This window comes from Brachionichthys hirsutus, chromosome 5 (genome assembly GCF_040956055.1).
Source record: "Brachionichthys hirsutus isolate HB-005 chromosome 5, CSIRO-AGI_Bhir_v1, whole genome shotgun sequence".
Taxonomy (NCBI): Eukaryota; Metazoa; Chordata; class Actinopteri; order Lophiiformes; family Brachionichthyidae; genus Brachionichthys; species Brachionichthys hirsutus.
In genome coordinates, this window is record NC_090901.1 from 14,287,784 (window position 1) to 14,311,987 (window position 24,204).

The 24,204-nt window shown below is 44.8% G+C and overlaps 1 protein-coding gene across 1 annotated transcript in view; it reads left to right on the forward strand.

Annotated features, from left to right (window-relative positions):
* Positions 1–24,204, forward strand: part of LOC137893570 (NT-3 growth factor receptor-like) — a 60,368-nt gene that overhangs the window by 12,320 nt on the left and 23,844 nt on the right. Inside the window, exons 2-9 of the mRNA XM_068738980.1 lie at positions 4,336–4,410; positions 4,743–4,814; positions 10,760–10,831; positions 16,632–16,786; positions 17,379–17,521; positions 18,729–18,873; positions 20,916–21,028; positions 23,131–23,314. Of these exons, the coding sequence (XP_068595081.1) occupies positions 4,336–4,410; positions 4,743–4,814; positions 10,760–10,831; positions 16,632–16,786; positions 17,379–17,521; positions 18,729–18,873; positions 20,916–21,028; positions 23,131–23,314 (959 nt within the window). The remainder of the gene's footprint in view (positions 1–4,335; positions 4,411–4,742; positions 4,815–10,759; positions 10,832–16,631; positions 16,787–17,378; positions 17,522–18,728; positions 18,874–20,915; positions 21,029–23,130; positions 23,315–24,204) is intronic.

Sequence of the window (24,204 nt, forward strand, 5' to 3'; positions counted from 1 at the left end):
CGCCCTGAAGGAGCAGAGACAGAGGATTTATTCACAGCTGTAAAGCGCGATGGAACTGTTTGAGTGGCGGATGCGTGGCGCTGTCCGTGGTGCTGAAGCAACAGACAGGACAGACACCCTCTTCTTTCAGTTAGTCTGTCTCCATGTGTTATAAATAGGGATGTCCCGATCAGGTGTTTTTTTTGCCCCCGAGTCCGAGTCATTTGATTTTGAACCGATACCGAGTCCCGACTTCGATAATACATAAAAAAAAGAAGAGTGAAGAAACGGATCCATGATGTCCCTTTCTTTTATTCTATTCATTGTATTCTCTCTATAAGTGTTAAGGAGGAGGATGCGTTTAGAGAACACAACGAAGCTCATACTGTAATCTTGCGCTCAAATAAATTATTCCACTTGCGACCCCTCTCAGCTTCCGTAGTTCAACATGTGGTCACATGCTTCATAGATCATTGCACGGTTTTCAGTTGAGTCAAAACGGAAGAAGCAGGTGCTTATTCGCCCCCTGGACAAGTCACCACACAGCCAATCATAATCACTATGGCAACCAATTCACCTACAATAGATGTTGACGGTGGACCTTGTCTCTGTGAGACAACTGCACTACCCACTGCTCCACCGAACCCCTCATACTCAGACCCGTGTTTGCTTTGAGTGCGTAGCACCGTCACCTGGTTCAGATCCACCTGAGGACCCGGCACCGTTTGGGGGGAGGGGGGGGGGGGGGGGTCCTTCATCTCTAGATCCACAGTCCCATGTGTCCAACGCGTTTTTAATTACACCTCACAAACACACACATAAATGCAGACACACACATGCAACACAGTGTGTGTGCATTGATTGACATTCTTGAATATTTAATGATTGAAACCGATCAATGCGATCAAAACGCAGACAAACATCACCGTCATACTTTTCAATGCTTGTATTTCAAGTTCCTCTTAAAATAATCCGAGAGCACCTTATGTCCCTCTGTCTGTCTGCCTGCTGCCTGTCTGCCTGCCTGCCCGGCTATCTGTCTGCCTGCCTGCCTGCCTGCCTGCCTGCCTGCCTGTCTGTCTGTCTGTCTGTCTGTCTGTCATGAGGTATAACCTACCACACGATTCATCTCCTGTGAACAGATCAGCACCATTATAGCGTTTCACACATGTTGCAGTGAGAATTGACTCCAAGGTGCTCGTCCCCTGTCTCAGGTTCAGTCCAGGCTTCCCATCTTTTCCAGCTGGGTTCTACCCAAAGACATGGTCCTCATCCTCATCCTCATCCTCATCCCTCAAAATATCACTAAGCAGCTAACCCGCTGAAAAACCCACTGAAAACGCGTTTGCCAAGAATGTAGACTCGCTTCCGTCCAATAAGGCCCACATGGGTCTTAGCCCACGTCCTCAGCGCCCCGTGGGTTCACACAACGCCCCAGACAGGCTACATCTTTTTCACAATCACAAACTACGTTGTCATCTGAATTGATGATTTTGAGCACCTCAGCAAATCCGGACTCTGCGTTGTCCCCGTCGAGCCTGAGCTTGGACTGCAGGTCAAAAACCCGTGGACTAATGTCTCCCAGAGAGGGTACTGGTACTGTCCCAGTAACAGTCACAGATACTGTGCGTATAAGACCAGCGCCTTATCTGATCAAAGGCGTATCAGATCACACAACCAGAACTAGGTTCTGTTATATAACTGTCCATCTGTTTTCTGCTCCAATCCAGGCTCCATTGCATTTGCACCGTCCGATAATCCTGCTAACAAACAGACAAGCAAAGAAACATAAACTCATTGGTGGAGGTAAATAGAATTGTAAAATAAACACATTGAAATTGTATATCCATTCCATCATTATATGTGCTCTGCTTGACTGCTTTTCATCTCTAAATATAAAACCTTTACTTGTCAGATAATCAGTTTCATGAAATGAGACTTTTCTTGGTAATAAATAATAATAATTATTATTAACTTTTTTGCTTGCAGAACCAAAGTAGCTGCATCTTTTTGCAGAAATGCAGCTCGCATCAAAAAGCAGCCTTGTCGGAGCTAAGCCAGCTCATCCCTCGAAAACCCTTCCGGTGGGACATCGTGCTCAGAGGAAGGATATAATTTATGCGTATTTAACATTCTGATTTTAACTTGACACTAGAGCTGTGTAAATGCAGAAAGAGAGGGTCTGTCCTCTCACATGATCAAACTAAGCATCCTCATATTTACAAAGTAAATAGCGCATCACTTACTCGATGTTCAGGCCAGGTAATGGTGCTTAGCTCGAAGAAGCCGGTTAGGATCCGAGTGGAGTCCAGACAAATGGCTTTTTTCAGCGTCAGTTTGAGGAATCACGAAGCATCTAAGTCCCAAATTGGAAAAGTTCAAACCAAGAACATTTGAGATTACCAGCATCTCCACCTGAGGCGTTTCCTACAGGTAGTTGGGGGATGTTAGATTAGATTAGGCCGCATTAATCCCTGGACATTAGCGTTATGCCTGTAGCATTGGCGACGTTCACAGGGTTCCTGGCGTCTCAGAAACGTCTGCCAACAGTCGATCTTGATGCTGCTTTCTTTGCGGGTTTCTTGTATTCATATGCTTTTTAAATTGTTTACTTTTCCTGCATAGCGCTGTAGTTTTGCATTTTATTATTTGTTGTTGTTGCTATTTTATGTTACATGTTGCACAATTGGACCAAGAAAAAGTCCTTGGTTTGTGACTCCTTTCGCCGGCATTGGCGAGTAAACTGATTCTGAAGTATTCCGGAAGTAGAATCAAAATGTTTTCTGTGTCACCACAGAGATACGATCTGATTAGAATGACTAGAATAAATACAAATGTCTAGAATAAATACAAATGCCCCTCCCACCTACAAACTTGTGCATATTTATTACGATTTACAAACATTCCATCAGAGTTAAAGCTTTAAATTAAGTGACATTACTGCAGATGCTACACGCGTCCTACATGCGTGTGTCTCCGGCGTCACATGCTCAACGATGGCGAAGGGACGAAAGGTTTGAGAAGCCCATCAGCGTAAATATGCAAAGCTTTCATGAGTCAGTTCCAGGAAGACAGATGGACGAGCGTCACTGCTAACTGATCCCTACATGCACACCTTTGTAATCTCTCTCTCTCTCGCTCTCTCTCTCTCACACACACACACACACAGACGGCAGGAGGGACACTCTAGGGTAAACAGATGTTCTGTGTGATGTGATTTGCTTGTTTTGATTTGCTGCCATCCGCTGCTGATCCACAATGGGCCTCGATCCTGGTTCTGGACTCCCACGTGGCCCAACTTTCACAGCCAACAAACTGCATCTGAGAAAAAAGCGTCTTTAATGAGCACCGAGGAAGGACAATAATACCACGAGTCGATTGCATTGTGACTTGCTCACAGTCCCGTTAGTGTCTTCAGCAACCCACTTCCGCTTGGTTCTGACCCGTTTCGTTGGTTCGTTTTTCCTTTGATGTTCTCATCAGCATTTGATTGCTTGCCAGTCGTGTAACAGAATTTGACAAAGCGACTGGAACTCTTAACAAAGCTCGATGAAAGAGTCGGGAATGCGACAAAGTAAATGACGGAATTCTGGAACAGATCCAGAGTTAAAGGGTCATTCCAGGATTAGTTGGACAGAGTTTCAAATATGCTTCGTAGCAGCCTAAAGGTGAACGTGTCACAGCTGGTCACTGGTCAGGAGCAGGCTTTCCGTCGATAGCGCTATGCATGCTAATGTTGGACGCGAGTGATCATCTAGATTCTAGAGCAGGGGGGGTAATTATTTTTTCCATGGGGCCACATGAGAGAAAGAAAATATTCTGGAGGGCCGGGCCGAAAGGCTGAACTCATTTCTGCATAATATTATTAATAAAAAAGCAGTAAATTGCATTGTTTTGACACACTTGTAAGAATATATGTTATAATTAAGCAATGAAAAACTGAGTTGCCTTACAATAAATATAATTAATTCAATTACATTTCTCAAAACAATGGTAAAATAAATGTGAACGTTTTACCATTTGTGACTCATATTAGTGAAGATTTTCAGTCACATTGACTCTAAAACACATTTTGAGTTTAATATACTGTTGGAGAGTTGTGTGAAGGTTCTTAGAATCCTAAAGACACAATATTGTATTTGTGCTCATTAAGAAAGATACATCATAAAATTAGAAAATGTGTTTATTTTGTAATTTCCAATAAACCTTAGATTGGCCGGTCCGAGTCAACCGAAGGGCCGTATGCACGATGCAAATACACGATGCCCAGGTCTGTTCTAGAATGTGTACCGTTGCTCGGTAACAGCTGCTACGGTTGCAGCTCCATCTAACATGTCTGTTCTTTCACTGTTACAGATACATCGAGAACTGGACCGGTCTGCAGACCCTGAAGAACGTAGATATGGAGCTCTACATTGGTTTACAGAGACTGTAAGTTACAGCGCCACCTTGCTCTATGTCCTCCTGCATCGAGGTAGTCAGTAGAGTCAGAGTAATCAGAGTACTTCATAGGACACATTTGTTCCAAAGTTTGAGAGAAGTTGGAGAAGACAGCATTGGATTGAGGACCCGACCCGACCCAACCGGACCAAACCCCTGCTCTCCTGTTTGGGCTGTTCGAAGGCCTCTCCCTGCTTCATGTTTTCACTGCTTTCTCTCTTTACCGAGCTTGACTTGTCTTACTTTGATATTCTTATCTGCTTTTGATGGGTGACGGTTCAAGCTGGAGCCCCTTTTGTCTCTTTTTTGTGTGTCTATTATAGAACTATTATGAGGAGCAACCTGCAAACCGTTCAGGCTCGCGTTTTCTCCAAGAACCCCCATCTACGATACATGTGAGTACAAAAGGCATAAAGATGAGCCATAAAGGAGTCTGCAATGCTATACAAAAATAATCAATGCAATCAATCCTAGCCATCAGTGCATGGAGGAAAGTCGTAATGAATGCATACGGAGTCTTTTGTAAAGGGACTTTTACGTCTCTTTCAGTGATATTATTGCTATTATTATTTTTAATAGTGTGTGAAGATTGATACCACTGCGCCACCTGGCCACCCATATTTTTTGTTTAGTCAAAATAAAATAGGATATTATTTGAGAAATGTAGCATGAAAGTTTGAAGAGCAGCTTTCATGAGCTTGCATGAGGCGAGTGGACGCAGTGGGACACTAAATGACCCACTCGGTGTAGCATAAGCGTTAGTGACATCTCACCATCGGCGAAGAGCTCTGCTTTCACACGGCCCATATGACGGTGTGCTCTTGTAATCAGTGCAAACATGTTTGCGCTCCCTTGAGAAGCGTAAGAGCGCCTAAGCGAGTGTAATGTATATGACTCTGTGGGGACAATCAGCTTACAGCCATAACTATTGATCAAGGTTAATGTTATTGGCCATTAGCGCCAGTTGTCTTATTACGCTCTTAATACGGGAAACTTAGGCGTAGCACAAGGCCACAGCAGATCATTGCTTCTTCAGCTACGTGTTTTTCCAGAGGATTTAAAAATGATAGAATAAATAAAGCTAACGTGATCAAGCGTGAAATGGAACAACGGCGTGCATCCATCATCAAACACACTCAGAAAATGCCTAATCGATGATCAATTTAATCTCTTCACCCTGTTTCAAAGTCATTTTCATGTTTATAGAATTATAAAAAGTAATCATCCTTTAAATAACACTCTTAGTGCGTATGAGTAGAAACAAATGCGTAAATAACGCACTTATTGGTCTGGTGTAAATACTCAAATGAGCAATAGTGAAAGCAGAGACTCCCGGGGGGGGGGGGGGGGGATCAGTCTTTCTGCCCCCCCGGGTGAGAACAGCCAGACGTCCCCTCACTCCCCCCTCAGCTCCACAATAAAAGCTCTGGATGTAACCTGCATGTCTTTGAAGCCTTCTTATTTAACTATAGCATCTTGACGAGTATCTCGTACAGTGAACGTAGAACTGGAGCTAGAATGTATACTAGACACTTGACTTGCGCTTTCACATCTTGACACCTCGTCTGGCATAACAACTGTCTCCATGGAAGAACCAGCGGCCAATCAAGGCCTCAGCCTGCTCTAAATGGGGGGGTAGCTGTCTTTGTGCTGCTGAGACTTCCTGAACAGCAGGAAGTGGGCAGATGGTACTTGTTGCCGTGTGGGTGTGTGTGGGGGTGTGTGTGTGTGTGTGTGGGTGTGCTCCTTTTCTGCAGACCTCTGTTTTTTGACTTGAATAGAAATCATTTTGATTGAACGGCTTATTGAAACATGGATGAATAGATAGTCGTGGTTATGTTCAAAGCATCTTTAACGATAATATTCTGCTTATCTAATTATTGAAGTGAATATTGATTGTGACATTAAGAGCAATGAGTGAAAGTGTGGCTGTGCATACAAAAATTAGAGGCTTCTTCAGTTCTGCCTCTTGGATGAAACATCTTCAATCAAACTTGAACAAGTGCAGTTGATTCTTTGTTATTTTTGGTCTTTGACCTGGATGACTGAGAACCGATACAGATAAATCTACTGGACTTTCTGCTTGTCCCGTGAGGGGTGTCCACAGCAAATCAACCTTCTCCACTTCACCCTGTCCTTTGCATCGTCCTCCCCAACACCAGCCACTCTCATGTCCTCCCTCACTACGTCCATGTCTCTTCTCCTGGGGCGACCTCTAGTCCTGTTCCCTGGCAGCTCCATCCTCAGCATCCTTCTACCGATATAGTCCCTGTCTCTCCTCTGGACATGTCCAAACCATCAAAGTCTGGTCTCTCTGACCTTGTCTCCAAAATGTCTAACCTTCACCGTCCCTCTTATTGTCTCATTTCTAATCCTATCCAACCTGGTTATTCCCAAGGAGAACCTCAGCATCTTCATCTCTGCCACTTCTAGCCTCCTGTCTTTTCCAGCCTGCCTGCACACGATTCTTCACTTCCTTTCCACATTCTCTCCATCACTCTGCACTGTTGACCCGAGGTACCTGATGTCCTTGACTACAGAGTGTTCTTTGCTACTCCAGACTTCCTCATGCAGTACCACAGTTCCTCTCTGGGTACCCTGTCATAGGCTTTCTCTGGATCTACAAAGACACAATGCAGCTCCTTCTGACCTTCCCTGCACTTCTCCATTGCTAGCATCAACGCTAACATTGCGTCTGTGGTACTCTTCCTCGGCATAAATCCATACTGCTGCTCACAAATACTTCTGTCCTTAGTCTCTAGCCTCAACTACTTTTTCCCTTAACTTCATCATATGTCTCATCATACAGGAAATACTGAAACTAAAACTATATACAGTAGCATCCTAGAAATTAATTCTAAATTCCATAGTATGGGACTTTTCAGGATATAAGTATGTAGTTTTTAAGTCTTCCTGAGTTACATATAGGGAAATATTATGTAAAATCAACTGGTAAAATAAAACATAAATAAATAAATAAAACTTTACACCTTTACCTCTAACCACTACAGTGTGGTTAGCGGTACGAGACCACTGCCTCTCTGGCAGCAGCGGATGGCAATGAGAGGAAAGAAATGGAAGTGAGCGAAGCAACTCTTGTCTTTTGCCTCGCATCATGAGAGGAATACTGATGAAAGCCATCATCTCAGCAGCTATGAATAATAACCATGGTTACGTCACCAGCTGAGCAGATCGGAGGCGCGATGATGAGCTGAGTCACTGGGAAATGTGGCCACAGCAGAAACACAACACGCTCACTCATGCTCACCTATAGTTGGACACAATGATTGTTTTGCGCCTCTGGGTCTTGTTTGACTTATTGAACTTATTTTCATCTTGGCCTCCTCCCCCTCCTAAACTTGATGCAATTCAACCTGAGTCATCGGGTTGAATTCTGACTTCACAGGTGCTTCCGACAGAATTTGTGTGGGTGAATACATAAAAGTAATGCTCATGTTTGAAGACTAGTCACCTGAAGATAACGTTCCTAAATACCCAATTACTAGAAAAGCATCCATGGTTGGTTGTATAAAGATACCAAGAACAATCTAGAACCTTTTGGTGCTGATCCAGATCACCATGTGGACGGTGTAGATCCAGTTGGGAGGGGAACGAGCTGCTTGGGGGAGGTCTGCGCTCTCTGAGTGCTTTTCGAGTTTAATGATGGTCTGATGAGAGACTGGCTGCTCCGACTCACCGATCATCTTCATTTTATGAATTGGGAGAGTGACAGAGATTTGTGATTGCCTTTATATGCTAAAGAATTCCAACACATGTGTTTATGGATATGCACACAGCAATGACATACGACACACTCACACACCTCCACCTCTAGAAAGGTTCGAGTCTGTGAGTACGTTGAACACGGTCCACACATGCAGACATAGTGTCCGACCTTCTCGCTGTTGTGACTCATTTCTGTCATAGTGCATTCTAAATTGCATGACACTCTTGAAACATGCATGCATGCACGCACACACACACACTCACACACACGCACAGGTTGTCTTATCCTGCCTTATTGTTGTCGCTCTGACCTTTCCAAAGGACATCCTCTGAATGTAGAAAAGGCTGGATGTGGGTGGAACCAAGCTCTGCTCTGTAACCGCTCCATTTTCACGATGCTTTAATCCAAAGGGCCTTTCAGCACCATGAAGTGTCTATCTACAGTTGCACGGGGTGGAGGAAACACTATTCCTCACTCGAGCATCACTATATCCGACGATCAGATTTTTCAATAAAGAAAGCTGTTCTTCAGAAGAGCACATTCAGGATGCTCTGCGTCGAGTCATCGTCATCCAGGTCATGGTAGATCTGCTGAATGAAATGAGCTTGAGGCTGCTTCAGTTGGGAACATATGGAGGGGACGTGTGGGACTGGGTTTCAGTGACTCGCATTGTGAGTTAGCGTCGACCGCTCCCACTAGCCGAAATATCTGGAACGCCCCACCAGCCATCCAGAAAACCCTCTGAGATAAGAGATTCAGAATGCTTCTAATTCTAAGCACACGTTTTGGTATGATAATGAGAATCCTCAACTTCCTGTGCCGAACGGAGCCCCAGGTGTTCGCTCAGTGGTTGATTCACTCAGTGGTTGATTGACGCCCATCTCTTGTCCTTATCATGTCCCAGTGTTGTAATTCTGATGATGTGCTGCACCTGATGAACTGAAAGGAAGCCAGACCATCTCTCCCGGGGTTCTACTCTACATCTTTTTCTCATTCTCACTCATCCTCTCTTCCCATCTTGTATTTTTGGCCAATATCGCTGGATGATATCTGGTTTGCCCACAACAAAAAAGATCAAAATGTACGCTACACCGAAGGTGCAGCTGGCGGCCCACGGGCCAACACAGCCTTCCCTCTGGCATGCAAAATATTAAAGAAGTAAAAATGATTGAATGCATCTTCAGTCAGCTTTCCAAACGCCGGGTTGAAACCTGAAGGCCCATAATTTATCATCCACCTATTTTACTGAGTCAGTTTTCTTTTTGCTTTTGCAATCTCATCAAGTCCAGCTTGTCCTCACTTACCGACGTGCTCCTCTAACGACGACTCGGTGTTACGACGGGCTCAGAATTGTAAAAGTATACGTTTAGCAACAAGGACGAGCAGAATGCACTGGCTGTGGAGTTGTGAGTACGTACGTGTGTACCGTATTTAATATGTATGCAAATTAAGGTTGCAAAATTCTGGGAATTTTTGAAGATGGAAACTTTCCATTGGAATGAATGGGAATATATGCCACCTACATGCACTGTGAATTCCTCCATCACATGCACATAGCACACTGCTTGCTGCATGGCTATTTAGACCACGCCCCCTACATGCACTGTGCATTCCTCCATCACATGCACAGATGATTTCTAGAAGACTGGACTTTTGAGCCCAAAGCACAAGAATATTGAAGCCACACATTTGGGCCAGAGGACGACAACCAGTGAATTAAGTTTTGATGATATTATGATATATATTTATTTCATGTTTAAATTGCAAATATCAAATAGAAATGTTTTCATCTATTTAGTAGCTTGCTAGCTGATAAGTTACATGCTAAATGGGCCATAGCTAGCATCACTTCATTTACCATCTACTCCTATAAAGATGCTAGCTACCCAAAATGTGATGCTGTTTTCTGTCTCCTGCCAGATGTTTTGAAGATCATTCCAGTGGTTTAGCCAGCCAACACTAGTATTCTTACAAGCTGTTGTTTTTATTGAATATTTCCAAAATTCATTCAATCATTCATTTTCATACGCTTTACCCGCCTTCTGGGTCACGGGTGTTGCTGGGCCTATCCCAGCTTTTCAATGGGCAAGAGGCGGGATATAAACCGGAAGTGTCGCCAGCGTATAGCGAGGTAAAAAAAATGACCACACAAAATGTTGGCCAAGATGTCAGTAAATGGGGGTCTCGTTTACCGATGCAATCGTTTAGCAACGGGGTCGTTGGAATGCGTCATTAAGTGAGGACCGGCTGTACTGAATCTGAAACACCTGGACTTCGAGTTGGAGTTTGAAGACGATTGAGTTGGTGGCGCATCTACGATCTGGACTGAACGCAAACTTAAGACATCTTTGACAAGCACCAAAAAGTCTTTAAGCCCTAAAACAGAAGTGCAGCTGTTTCAGGTTCTACTCTAGAGATTAGGTTACGTGCAGTAGTGCGTGTTAACATGGTTGCTATAATATTTTGTCAAAATGTGGTTACATTTAGTTGAAGGCTTTCTTCGATCCATTATTAACCCTTACCACACCTCAGTGTGTGGTCGCTGATTCAACCTTCAAGACCTGACAAAGGAGGATCCTGCTAGTCGTAACCTGTCTCTCTCTCTCTCTGCAGAAACCTGTCCAAGAACCCCATGTTGGCCACCTTGTCGTGGCAGATCTTTGACCATCTGCAGCTCTTTGAACTGTAAGTTGATCCGTTTACCCTTCACATCCGCACCGCTGCCACAGTCGATCTTTACACAATGTACGTTTTGTTTAAGTGCATGTTTTTTTATTCATTTACTTGTCTGCATTTGTGCTCAAGAGTGACAACATACATGACGTCAGTCATTGCTAGAGTTTTATGCAATTTTATTTTTTTTATTGTGATTGTGACCGTCACCTGCCCTCTTGGCAGACTAGCCTATTATATATTATTAAGTTTTAATTCCAGCTTTCTGCCGTAGAGGGCTGTGCACACCACAGTGAAACACGAAACATATAACATGGACAAACAAAAAATGACAAATACACAGTGTTCTGAAAAGAAAGTGCAACGGATTTATTTGTGCTCCTTGATTCTATCCCTTCCACCATCACCAAGAGTTGTCCCAATACACCACGTTCTCATCAGTCTCTGGAGGAAAGTCTTGATCATCAAGGTCTCAGGAGATCTGAGGAAGAAGAGGGAGAGCATAGTGAGAGCCACAAACACTGACCCAGCAACCTCCACTTACTCAGAGATCTGTGGGCGGAGTTAACTCTCAAATCGAGTTTTGATAGGTGCTGGAGTGGTGGACCTGGCATACATGAAACCTCCACCTAAGAAAGGGGCAGTCATCCCTTGTCCATCAACGGCAACACAAGCCCCCCAGATCAAAGTGCTTCTATTTGTAGGTTCTTAATCGGTCCACAGCTCTTTAATGTGTGTGTGTGAAGTCAAACTGAATTTCCAGAGCCGCAATGCGACAGTCAGAAGACGCAGAAGTCAAATTGGGAATTCTATTTAATCTTTGTTAAATTACTGGGAAGATGAAACAGGAAGAGGCTGGACACACCACCGACAGGAAAACCTAGAGCCACGGAGAAAAAGGTTGAACAATGGGAAGGGTCGATCGGGCAGAGCAGTTACCCCGCAGGAAACAGGAATGGACCATGTGGCAAATGTCAAAGTGCAGCTGGTGTCTAAATGCTGTGAGGAGGGAGGAGTCTAAATGGAACGATGACCTGCATGCGAGCCGTGGACAAGACAGCAGTGGAGACAACCAGGAGGGATGTTTGCCTCGCCCTGCTGCAGGAGTGATGAATGCAGAGTACGAGAAAAGAGACGCTGGGACACAAGGAGGAGGCAAAACACGGGACCCAACACACCCATTAGGCGAGAGACCAGGATTGAAACACGGGGACGTGATGAATTGGTGATGAGGAAGTGATGAATTTTACATTTTATTCTCGCCACCAAGGGTAGGGCAGAAATGAGCCTGCAGCAACAGTTACCATAGCAACCCTCACAAATGGGGTTTAATGCTAACATTTAAGATTTGTTCCTGACCTCATTCTGGGTCAGAACCAGAAGACATTTATCATGCAGGTTCATATCGGAGCCCTTTATGACTGTGATTTGTGGTGAGTGAACTGAATGCAGATTTTACAAGATAAGATTTTTACTTCTGCAGAGGAAAGAGAGGTAAGATTCCCAACATTTCCTCAAAATTTCATCAAGATTCGTCCAGAATGTTTCGGGTCAAAATGCCCTGAGGAAAAGATGGGAAAAGTTTATAGTTTTATTTTGAGATTGACTTAACATATAAGGACATGAGCTCATTTCTTAACAGCAGACATGGATATTGTATCAGCGAGCGACATTTTGCACATGAAAGGATTGTCGCGTCGTAAGGAGTAATCTGCTCCGTTGTTGTCTGCGCGCCACGAAGAAGTTTCACGGAATTCCGTGAAACTCCCGAAAAAATATTGCGGGATCCCGACAAACTAAGTTTGGATCCCAAGTAAGTTTCTCTTTTTTTCTCTCTCTCTCTTCCTTCCTCATGTCCCCTGAAGGGCTCCGTAATTAGGCCCGAGCGCCTATCCTAGGCGAAAGGGGCTATTGCTTTTGCAACGCAGAAGATGACAAGTTGACGAGCGCAACCCTCGGCATTCAACTTCGCAATGCTGTTGATGACGACCAACACACGCACGCCCACACACACCGACACTCAGCAGCACACACACACACCCCGACACTACACAACACACACGCACACACACAGACACCCACAAACACGAGTTGACGTAATTACAGAGCATAATTAATCAATCTCTCAAATTTTATAATCCCTTGACAGCAATAAAAATATGCCTTCAATTCACTCAAAAAAAATATTACATTTTAAACATTAAAATCCATTTATGGATTCAAAAATCACCATGTGGACGGTGTAGATCCAGTTAGTAGGGGAACGAGCTTCTTGGTGGACGTCTGTGCTCTCTGTGATTTTCTAGTTTTCTGTCTTCGTGAATATTAAAATCGCATCGCTGCGAGACAGCGCAGCTTGTCGTCTGTGAAACAGAGGTGCGAAATGTAGCGTCACTGATGATGGAGAATAAAACGCACACTTTTGTTGCAGTCTTTCTCTTGGTTCGCGTTTTCTTTTTATTCGGCAGTAATGTCTCGAAGCAGCGATGCTTCACTGTGAACTGCGCAGAGTGTGTTCTGGGACCAGCAGGGGAGAAGGAGAATCTGAAAACTGATTGCACTGATCTTAGACCAGCGGTATCTCAATTGTTTTGCTGTTTTGGGGGGAGGAAGTTTTTAATCTTTCTGAGTTGGCTCTCATGTCTTTGTTCAGCTGGCCAATCCAGTTTGTTCCATTTATCAACCTGTGGCTAGAATAATGCTCCTATTGATCTCGAGGTTGAGTACAAGTGAGGGCTGCTATGTGTGTGTGTGTATGTGTGTGTGTGTGTGTGTTTCCAATCAGCCTGGGATTCTGATTAACAACGGATCATTACTTCTGCCTCTCCCTTTGGCAAACACACCAACACACTAGATAGCTGGCATTCATCATAGCCTGCCTGCTACAGAATGCTATAGAGCTCTCTGTGTGTGTGTGTGTGTGTGTGCATATGTGTTTGCTACATGACATTAGACCTCTGACAATGAAAGCAAAAGACAGTAAAAAGAATTACCCTCACTCTAATAAACATTGTAACAAAGTGGTGAATTTCAAAGAAACCCCGAGTGAACACATTTTTCACATCATTTTTCGATTGGTTGAATTGAATATTGTTTGTACAAAAAACATCTCAAATGTTCAAAGTGAGTACCGCATTATAAAAACAAACTCATTCTGAAATTGATCCCTGCAAGACAGTATGAAAAAGTAAGACAAGTGATTGAAGAGAGAAAACGCGTATTAACGACTACAGCGACGAATTCGCAAAACTGCGACAAGCAAAATATGGGGCCTCATGTAGTTACCACTTCACACCAGCAGATGGCAGACATCTGCCACTTCAACCTGAGCCACATATGTGCGTAGTTACTTCTTTATAGATTGTACGGATCGCCGCCCGGTCGACGAGAGGTGACGAGAACGTAGTGTTTGGAGTAAGACACCAAGAGAGCACATTTTAGCGAGAGAAAACGAACCATGTAGAGAAGTCTGAATCACCTAACGGCTGACTCAGATTCTGATGAGGAATATTCACCCTCTGATGAATATGTTCAGTCGTCCAGTGAGACGGAAAGTTCTGCTGCGTCCGTGCACCATGACTGTCCACAAGCAGGACATAACGGAGCCGCTGCTTCACTTCGTCCTGTCCAGGGTGGATGGAGGGGACGTCGGGGGTGTAGCAGAGTTGGCAATAAAGCTAAGGGTAGCGTTTTGACTGCTCGCGGGGAAGCCGTGGAAATAGCGCCATATGCGGTAGAGATCGCGGGAGAAAATACACCGCTAATGGCGGAGGGGGCAGCGGGTGTGCTCACCGTCCCACCGTAAATGCAGGCAGGCGTTTTGTTTGCAGTCCAACCATGAATAATGAGGATGATGGCTGGGTTTACTTGAGCGATGAGGAACTGGACGCCTGGTGATGTTATAATATGCAAATTAGGTTTTATTCCCTGAAAGCCACATTGTTCCCCGTGTCTGTTGCGCTGGTCAAGTCCAGTTGCATCAATATTTATTTACAACTGTTGTCCCATTGTTAAAAATATATGTATATTTTTTCATTACACTTTTTGAAAATCTGATTAACTCTTTGCCTGCCATTCACGTCTAAAGACGTTTTTTATAACCCAAACATTCACTGCCAACCCTGACATTGAAATCAGCTTCTTTTCAACGGCCAATAACTCCAGAACAAACACACTTTGTTTTGCTGATGAAAGAAGAGACTTTAATCTTTCATTTGGTATTTTACAGTAGGTGCGTTTACATGGACCAAATGTCTTTAATCCGATCAGAGTTTGGAGTAAAATTGTGATCGGATGCACTGTGTTCATGGATCCTAAACATATTGATCCGATTAGGACTTGCGTGTTCATGCATCACACTTTCATGCGGAATTTATAACAAAGATACCGGAAATAGTAGAAGAAGAAGGAGCCGTAGCAACTTCCGTTGTAAACAAAACATGGCTCCGCGCTTTTCTGCTTGAAACGTTAGCGTTATTTGTGTGTTTTCCCCGTTTGCGCTGTTAGTTTCCTCCTTTAATATCTCCGGCAACATGTTTGTCTCAGATAATGACCAGTTCTGTCTTTCGCTCGCTCTGCTTCAAATAGCTTCCAGGAATAGCAGCAGCACGTAAAGCTGACATTACAGACATGCGCAGTAAGGAGGGTTAGTACTGATACTTCAGAATAAGTGTTTTCATGCGCCCTGATCGGATCATCAATCGGTATAAACCACCCCTCTCAATCGGGATAGAATTTTGATCGGATCGAGCTTGATTGGGTCAGACTAATCCGATTTGGGTGTGTACATGAAGCATTATTATTCCCATCAGGCTTTTAATTCGATTAAATGTGTCCAAAACGCACCTAGTGTGTGCATAGTCCTAGTAAAGAATATTGTGTGGGGCTTGGAAAATCGGGAAAAATAGATAGTGTCCCCAGTTGGGACACTATCCAGAACCGCTCCCGGGGACTCCAAGAAGGCCGGGTACTCTGCACTGCTGTTCGGCCTGTTTCCCGAGACAACGGTGAGACACCTGTCTCCAATCCGAAGGCGCAGGGAGGCGATTCCCCTCAACGGGGTAAACTCCAACACATGACGGCTAAGCTGTGGAGCTATAAGCCAGCCCACAGCAGCCCGCCGTCTCTCACCGTGGGCAACGCCAGAGAAATGTAGAGTCCAGTCCCTCTCGAGTGGTTGGGTTGGGTTCTAGAGCCCAAGCTGTGGGTGGAGCTGAGCCCGACTATAGACGGTACTTCTCAACATCCATCACAAGCTCTGGCTCCTTCCCCCCCAGCGAGGTGACATTCCATGTCCCAAGAGCCAGTCGCTGTGTCCGGGGATCGGGTCACTGAGCTCCCCTGCCGTCGACTGCCACCCAACCCAGAGTGCACCCGTCGCCTCTGTGCTGAGCCTCGCGTACGAGTCTGGCTCAGGGTTTCGCCATGCCGGGCGATGTCATGGTCCTTGATTTTATAGGATTTTTTCTGCTATTCAAGTCTATTCTGTTGCGACAGAGCCGCTGCCATTGGCTCTTTGTCTCAGGACGCGTTCAAGGCAAATGGCGTTCTACAACCCAACCACACATCCAAGCCCTGAGCGTCAGCTATCCTGTTTAATAATGACAAAAGCACTCATACAAATCTACTTTAAGACCTTTTGTGGATATTTACCTACTAATTCACCATCTGTCCTCCATCTCCTGGTCAGTCCCAATGTGACCCGGAAAAAACAAACCATAATGCATCTGGTGCAGTCGCTTTTCACGTACCAAACGCTGCTGCCCTGTGACCCTTTGCTGATGCTGTCTGTGTCTCTGCCTCCTTTCCTCAGTCACCTGGAGGACGTGATGTTTGACTGTGGCTGCGAGATCCGCTGGCTGCAGCTATGGCAACAGAGAGGAGAGGCGGGGCTGAGCAGCCAGCAGCTATTCTGTACCGATGGCGACAGGAAGATACCGCTGCAGGATATGAACATTAGCAGTTGTGGTAAGTTCAAAGTGTTAAAATTAACATATGATGTAAACTCTTCCACCTTAATAATCAGAAGGGAATATATATATGGTTTTGTGGTTTCCATGGAAATTACATTTTAAAAGTGGTATGTCAGAAACTGCAAGTCCCAACTTCAAACGACCTTATTTTGATGTTTCTTCTTTTTGACCGTTTGACTGGCAGCTGGTCATTTTCTCCATCGCAAACATGTAAGAGAACAATAATAGTCACGACAAATGAGACTCCAGACTCTCGTGGTAAAGCATTTAATTAAAGAAGCAACTATTTGCAAACTATATACACACACAGACTCAGCTAGACTAAAGGAGGAGCGGGGACACACTGGCTGGTCGGAGCCCAGGTCATCCGAGTCAGCTGGAGTTCAAGCTCCGCCCATCAATATACCTGTTAGAGAAGTCAACAACAACAACAACAACAGGCTAAACGATGTCACAATAGTAAAAGAAATGTTGAACACTGGTGCATTTGTTGTAAAATAGGTGGGACATGTCAGAGGATACGTACTATTCTGATGACTCTGTCTGCCTGCCTGTCTGCCTGCCTGTCTGCCTGCCCACCCATCCAGACTTCCCAGACATCAGGGTCAGCCACAGCAACCTCACAGTGATCGAGGGGGATCGAGTTACAGCGATCTGTAACGGCTCTGGATCGCCGTTACCTGAGGTGGACTGGCTCGTCAACGTCCTCCACTCCATCAGCGCGCAAGAGGTAAGAAGGGCACGCACGCGCACACACACACACGCACACAGGCACACGCACGCAGGCCCTCTAACATATCGAGGAAAATACACTGAGAGTTCAAAATGTAAAAAAAAAAATGTAGTCAGAATACTGACAATACGACAAATCTTTAATTTATTTTAATAAGATTTTAAACTTGCCTTAGAAAAGCTTTAATTAAAACATCTACTCTTAAGTGCTTGTAACTTAAATACGCTTCTAAGCTTGGTATTTTTTTTTACAATTTGATTTGGAATTTGATTCCAAATATGGAAAACATTTAATGGACATATTTTAACCCTTTAAAGCCTGCGCCATGAATTAATCGTCAGAACACTCAGTTTTTGGAAAATAAGGTCTTAATGGAACCTTCTGACACATTTTTCAAAAAAGAAAAACAACATACATTTTTATATTAGTGCTCTAATTAATGTCATTTTTACAAAATCTGGAAATGTTTTTATGGAAAATGCAGATGCATGCATTGGCTTGTATCTCATCTTTTTTGGGGGTGGGGGACGGTTGTTTTTTTATGTGCAGCAATCTGAAGTTTGTCATGGCCGAAGTGTTTCGGTCTTTTAGCAATGAGTTCGGAGGTAGATCGGGGTCGTCCGTTTTAGACTGTCGTTGAAAACGGACGAGACCCTGAAGTTCAGTGAACTGGCTGGTTTCAGATGGGGCAGAAGAATGCGCAGAGCAGAAAGAAAGAAACAGGCTTCAAGGCAGCTCTGGCCCCAAACCAACAACCTGGCAACTCAGAGTGGGTCTGATTTGATTGTGCTTTGAGCTGTGTTCAATGCCGTGATTGCCTCAGTGCAGTGTTCAGCAGGGGGCGGGCCCTGACTGGGAAAGCACTTCCTGTATTTTGGTAACAGTGGTAATTAAACGCATTTAGTGTGAAAGTGATGCCGTTTGCTCTGTTTCGGAGTGTGTGCAGAGTTTCAACGGTGGAACTCCAGTTTGGGCCGATGCAAATTAGTGATGGAAAAAAATACTTTAGACTTATTTAATTGAAAAAATCAAGTTGGGCCTGGGTGCAACGGTGGTGCAGCGGGTTGCGCTGTCCCAGGTTCGAGTCCACTGGGTGAGTTTGCTTGTTCCCCCCCGTGTCTGCGTGGGTTTTCGACCCTCGTGTTGACTGTGTTCAGCCGGCCTCTGCTCACGCCTGTTCTCTTCTATTACGCTCTTCCTCCAGGCCCGAGTCTACGACAACAACACCATTCATTCCATCAACATCACATTAGTTAATGTGAGCAGGGATGACAACAACTTCCTCCTGACCTGCACCGCCACCAATGTCGTGGGCATGACCAACGCTTCAGTCCAGCTGACTGTTCACTGTGAGTATGCCCGCCTAGCACGGCCCGGTGTCACGGGTAGCATCTGATCTGCACAGCTGCTGCCATGTTGGTCGCATTCTACAGTTTTATTCAAACGGGCCAACGATGGAGGTAGAACTCCTTCCACCGCGGCATCCCAACGTGCGTCAACAGTTCCTTTGACCTCCAAAAGTCAATCACAGCAATCAAAGCACGTGCCTTTCGTGTTAGGTTTGCGTTGAGCAGATGGTGGACTATAACTGAGAGAAGGCATCACGGATGGTAACCGGGATCGTTGAAGGGAAGTTAAGATCGGACCAATGCATGTTAGATGTTAAACATTTAGTTCAGGGTGATTGTGGTGTAAAATTATGCATTCTTTGATGTTAACTATGTTATGTTATGTTATTATGCTGGCGCGGCTCAATCGCAGTTGCGATTCTCACTTATCGCAACTGCCCTCTATTTCCCAGTCACATAATTGTGCCTTTGTTGTTCTCAGCCAGTTTCAGTGATGCTTCCCATGGGGGGGGGGGGGGGGGGGCAATAAGTATGGTCCTTTTCACACTGCACCAAGAGGACTCAGTTCGCTTGGAAGCAAATTGTTGCATTTATAACTAGTTGAAAGGTCTGTTTTGACACTGATTTCTTCATAAAGCGAACTTTTGGAGCAGCGTCGCGTGGCTGAAAGGGCCGCTCATCGATTGGACAAAGCAGGAGGGGAAGTCCGCCCCTCTGCCATGTTTGTTTTGGTTTGGAGTGCGCCAGTCTGCTGGTCATTCAATGAGGGGAAGCTCATTTTGTTATCATAAATGTTACACAACGCTAGTCGTTTTTACAAAGACAAAGTCACTGGGGATCCGTAAAGTCTCCGGCTCAGTTCAGAGCAACGGAATGAAAAACTGTGCTTCAAGATCGCTGATTCGCTTATTTCACTGTCAATCAAAAGGGATTCTACTGTAGATAGATCATCCAATCATCATGCCCCAGAGATGCTGATGGGCGGGACAAAGCCCAGCATTGATCCAATGACCGTCCAGTTTCGACGCTCATGCTTGACTGTGTTAAAGCGCCGTGGCTCTGCAGGGAGAAGTTAGTTAATGGAGATAAATAGCTGATTCTGAACAAAAGATTAAAGTATTATAGTATTATATTTAGTCAATTAAATCTACACACAGCGGTACATATTTCACCGCTTTTAGTTTTTTTGGTAACAGAGCTTCCCCTGCAGCAGCTTAGCGTGCTCGCTGTACTTCCTCTACCGGAGATGCAGCTCTGGAGTCAAAACAGTTCAGCTATTACAAGTTTACAAGAACTCTTCACTGGATAACACGAAGAAAAATATTTTAGATGGTTCACTCGGGTGTGTTTGCTCTTCATTCACAGACAGATATAGTGGAAAGGAAGGTAGAGAGAGATGGACAGATGGACACATCGCTGGGGGCCACACAGACAGACAACCACTCACGCACACACTCACACCTTCGGACAATTTGCAGTGGTCAATCCACCTAAATGGCATGTTTAGGAAGGTGGGAGTAAACCGGAGAACCCGGAGAAAACCCGCGCAGTCATGGGAAGAATATACAAACTCATCACAGATAGGATTCGAGCCCAGAACCTTCTTGCTGCGAAGCGACAGGGCGACCCAGTAAAACCAGAGAGCGTCACACATCAACACTCTGCACATCGGTTGAAACATTTTGATGAAACCAGCATGTTAAATGATAATGGACGACTGTATTGCTTCTGAAACCGCAATAAGAGCTAAGAGACAAGTGAGCCACCATGAGCCGAGGTTCTGTCCAAGGTTTCTGCCCGTTAAAGGGAAGTTCCCCCGTTGCCAGAGTGCTCTTGTGGGTCAAGTTGGGTTCTGTCTTTCCCTGCTAATCCTGTAAAGTGCCTTGAGATAGCTTTATGTTGTGATCTGGCGCTATAGAAATAAAACTGAATTGAATTGAATTGAATTGATGTCATTTTCACTGCGACGCAGGTTCCAGTGTGAAACAGCAAAACGGCTGTCTTCTTCTACGTCTGCTACAAACTGTCTTTTGTCTCCTCAGTTCCTCCCTGCATTGTGAAACTGAAGGAGCCAGAACGACGGCATGACACATGCATCGAGTTCACTGTTCGAGGGTCACCCCATCCAACCTTACGGTGGTTCCACAGAGACAAGGTGCGTTTGATTCATCCTATCAGTGCAACTGCAATATTGTGCTTTGCTAAAATTAGATTGGATTGATATATACAAAAGCAAACAAATACATACTTGCTTTCAAAATAAAACTGCATTTCTCTAAAAACATTACATCCTTTGACGTGTCAGTATTACGGTATCCACAAATAACGTGAGGGTAATATTGAAGTCAGTGATCCTGCAGGGCAGTTATCTATTTTCCAAATTTTTGTTAAGATAATGTTGACAAGATGAAAGACTTAACTCATTTGTAAGGATAGTGCAATGCAAATTACCTACAGAGCTCATGCTAGAGGTTGTACCTGTCAGCTGCCTAGCTGTCCCAACCGGGTTGGGCAATAATGTCTATATACCGGTATAAATTATTCCAATGATAAAAAGTGACATATACCGGTATAAATGATCATTTAAAATGCAAAAAAGCAGAGTTGATGACGTGTTTTTCCTGCGACTGCGCGCCGCAGCACACTGTATTGACACATTGGCGCCTCACATGCACCACAGCGTGGTCCAGCAGTGGTGGAGAAAGGCACAGCAGAGACAACAAAAGAGAGAAAATGAGCATGGCTGAAGGCAGAGGAGAAGCGGAGACTATAGACAAAGAAATTGTTGCTAAACGGCGAGGTACCTCTAGAATAAGGAAGTGGTTTGGTTTTAATAGAGCAGATGTGGAGCAACAGACCATAATATGCAAAGTTAGCAAAGTAACGGTGATGGCAAATGGTGGGAACACGACAACGACGTTCTACCAACTGAAGCGCAACAGAGAGTTCAGTACGAAGAGTGTCATGAAGCGTGAGACGGATTCACCGAGCGCGTCGTCGACACTTAGCCAGTCAAAAATACAAATTAAAGTCTGAAACTCGTGTTGTTGAAGTTTACGGCGCGAGTTCAGACAATATTTAGCTGTACTACTCTTTTACAATTTGCAGTTTCTACTAAACTGTATACTTGAATTCTGAATACTTTACACTGATCTGGTTTGGTAAACACTAAATGCACTTGCTGTATTGCACAGTTTGTTACCAGGACTGTTGTTTGGCCCGTAGGACAAAATGAGAGTGAGACACCTGTCCCTGACCAAAAGGCTCAGGGAAGCGACCCTCTCATTCACTGGGGTAAACTCCAACACATGGTGGCCGAGTTGTGGAGCTTTCAGCAAGTCCACACCATTGCTGCCTCTCACTGTGGGCAACGCCAGAAAAATGTAGTCCAGTCCCTCTCGAGTGGTTGGGTTCCAGAGTGCAAGCTGTGGGTGGAGGTGAGGTTGACTAGACAGTACTTCTTAACCTCCCTCACAAGCTCTGGCTCCTTCCCCCCCCCCCCCCCCCCACCAACTAGGTGACATTCCATGTCCTAAAAACTAGTCTCTGTCTTTGGGGATCAGGTCTATGAGCCCCATGCTATCAACTGACACCCAATCCAAATTGCGCCCGTCCCCTATGGCTCCCTCGGCGGATGGCGAGTCCATTGGAGGTCGGTCCCACGTCAACCTTTCCGGCTGAGCCTGGCCAAGCCCTGTGGGCAGATGTCCGGCCACCAGACTCTCACTTACAAGCCCTGACCCCAGGGTGGGGCCTCGGTTGCACCATACTAGGCATCGTCACGCTCCTTGGTTTTTATTCTTTCATTGGGGCTTTTGAACTGCTCTTAGTCTGACCCGTCTATAAACAAGTTATCAATGCTTTTATTCAGAAAGAGCATAGCATGGACTTCATCTATCAGTAAAGACAAGACCGTAATATTTATTTAGTTATCAAATGTGCTTTTTTTGTTTGCTACAGTTTGTTCGTAAATATTGCTGATTTTTAATTAGATAATAACATAATGTTAACTGCGGCCAATCAAATGGTGAATAAACTGCTCTGTAGGATTCATCAGTTTGTAGGTCTGAGTGATGACGTCAGAGCCTCACCATCATCATCATCCTCACCACACTGAAACAGATGTTGCAGAGGATTCCATCCTTATCCCTATTATTCTTTATACTCAAGCCTAAATGAACATTAAGAATAGACTTTTTGTGACACAGAGATGTCGCTTTTCATTATCATCTGATTTTCTTTTTTCTTACCATTCAGGAAATTAACCACACCGAGTATGTGCGCCCTGATATGGATATCTATCAGGACTACATAGAGGGCTGCCTTACATTTAAAAACCCAACACACCACAACAATGGCAATTACACCTTGGAGGCCACCAACTACCTGGGCGTGGCCGTCAGTACCGTGTGCGGACACTTCCTTGACCAGCCCTTTGATGGTAAGTGTGGACTTTCCGAGCTGCTTCTTGTGCTGCACACTGGAAAACCCCTCAGCAGTGTGCCGTTAGTGTCTTCAAATCAGAAAAATACGAATACAATGTTGTGCATCTAGGTAAACATGGCATGAGTAGAGCTTCACATTGTAGCTCCACGTCTGGCTATTAAATCTGCAGCTGGTCCTCACTTAAAGACCGGCTCTGCTAACGACGACTCGGAGTTACGACGGGCTTTCCGGAATTTAAAAGCGTGTGTTTATGGACAAGAACTCGCTCTGGCTGTGGAGCTGTGAGTGAGTACGTACATATGTACAGTATATACAGGTTTTGGCTAGAAAGATTAGCTTATCCACATTTTATGCAGAAAGCACAGATTTGGCTGCCGTGACAACATCTCCAGCAGTGGAGAAAACCCGCTGGAACACAGAGCTAATGCTTTTGCTATGTGTGCATGCCTGCGAGCTTCCAGCGCTCCTCCCCCTCCCGCCTCCTCCGCACGGACACTCAGAGGCGTCCGTGCGGAAACTCGCCCAAGACTTTAGTTCTGCATGGAGCGCTTATATCACGCGAGTGAACTAATTTATAAAACCGAAATGGTACGCCAGTGGACCGAACCGAACATGCAGAAACGAAACAGTTCAATACATTACATGAACCTTTAGAACCCTAGTGAGAACCCCACCATCCCCAAAAGAAACGGGGCGCACCAACTTACATGGCAACATGCAAAAAGGAAGTTTAGGAACATGCACTGGAGCTCCATGCATTGCAAGGACAGCCTCATCAATGCCCCTAATAAGACAGCGTGTAATTTGCCATTCTGACTTTTTTTATGGATGTTCAATAAATTGTAAACCTGTTCACATTCGTGTTTTTTCAGTTCTAATGTTTAT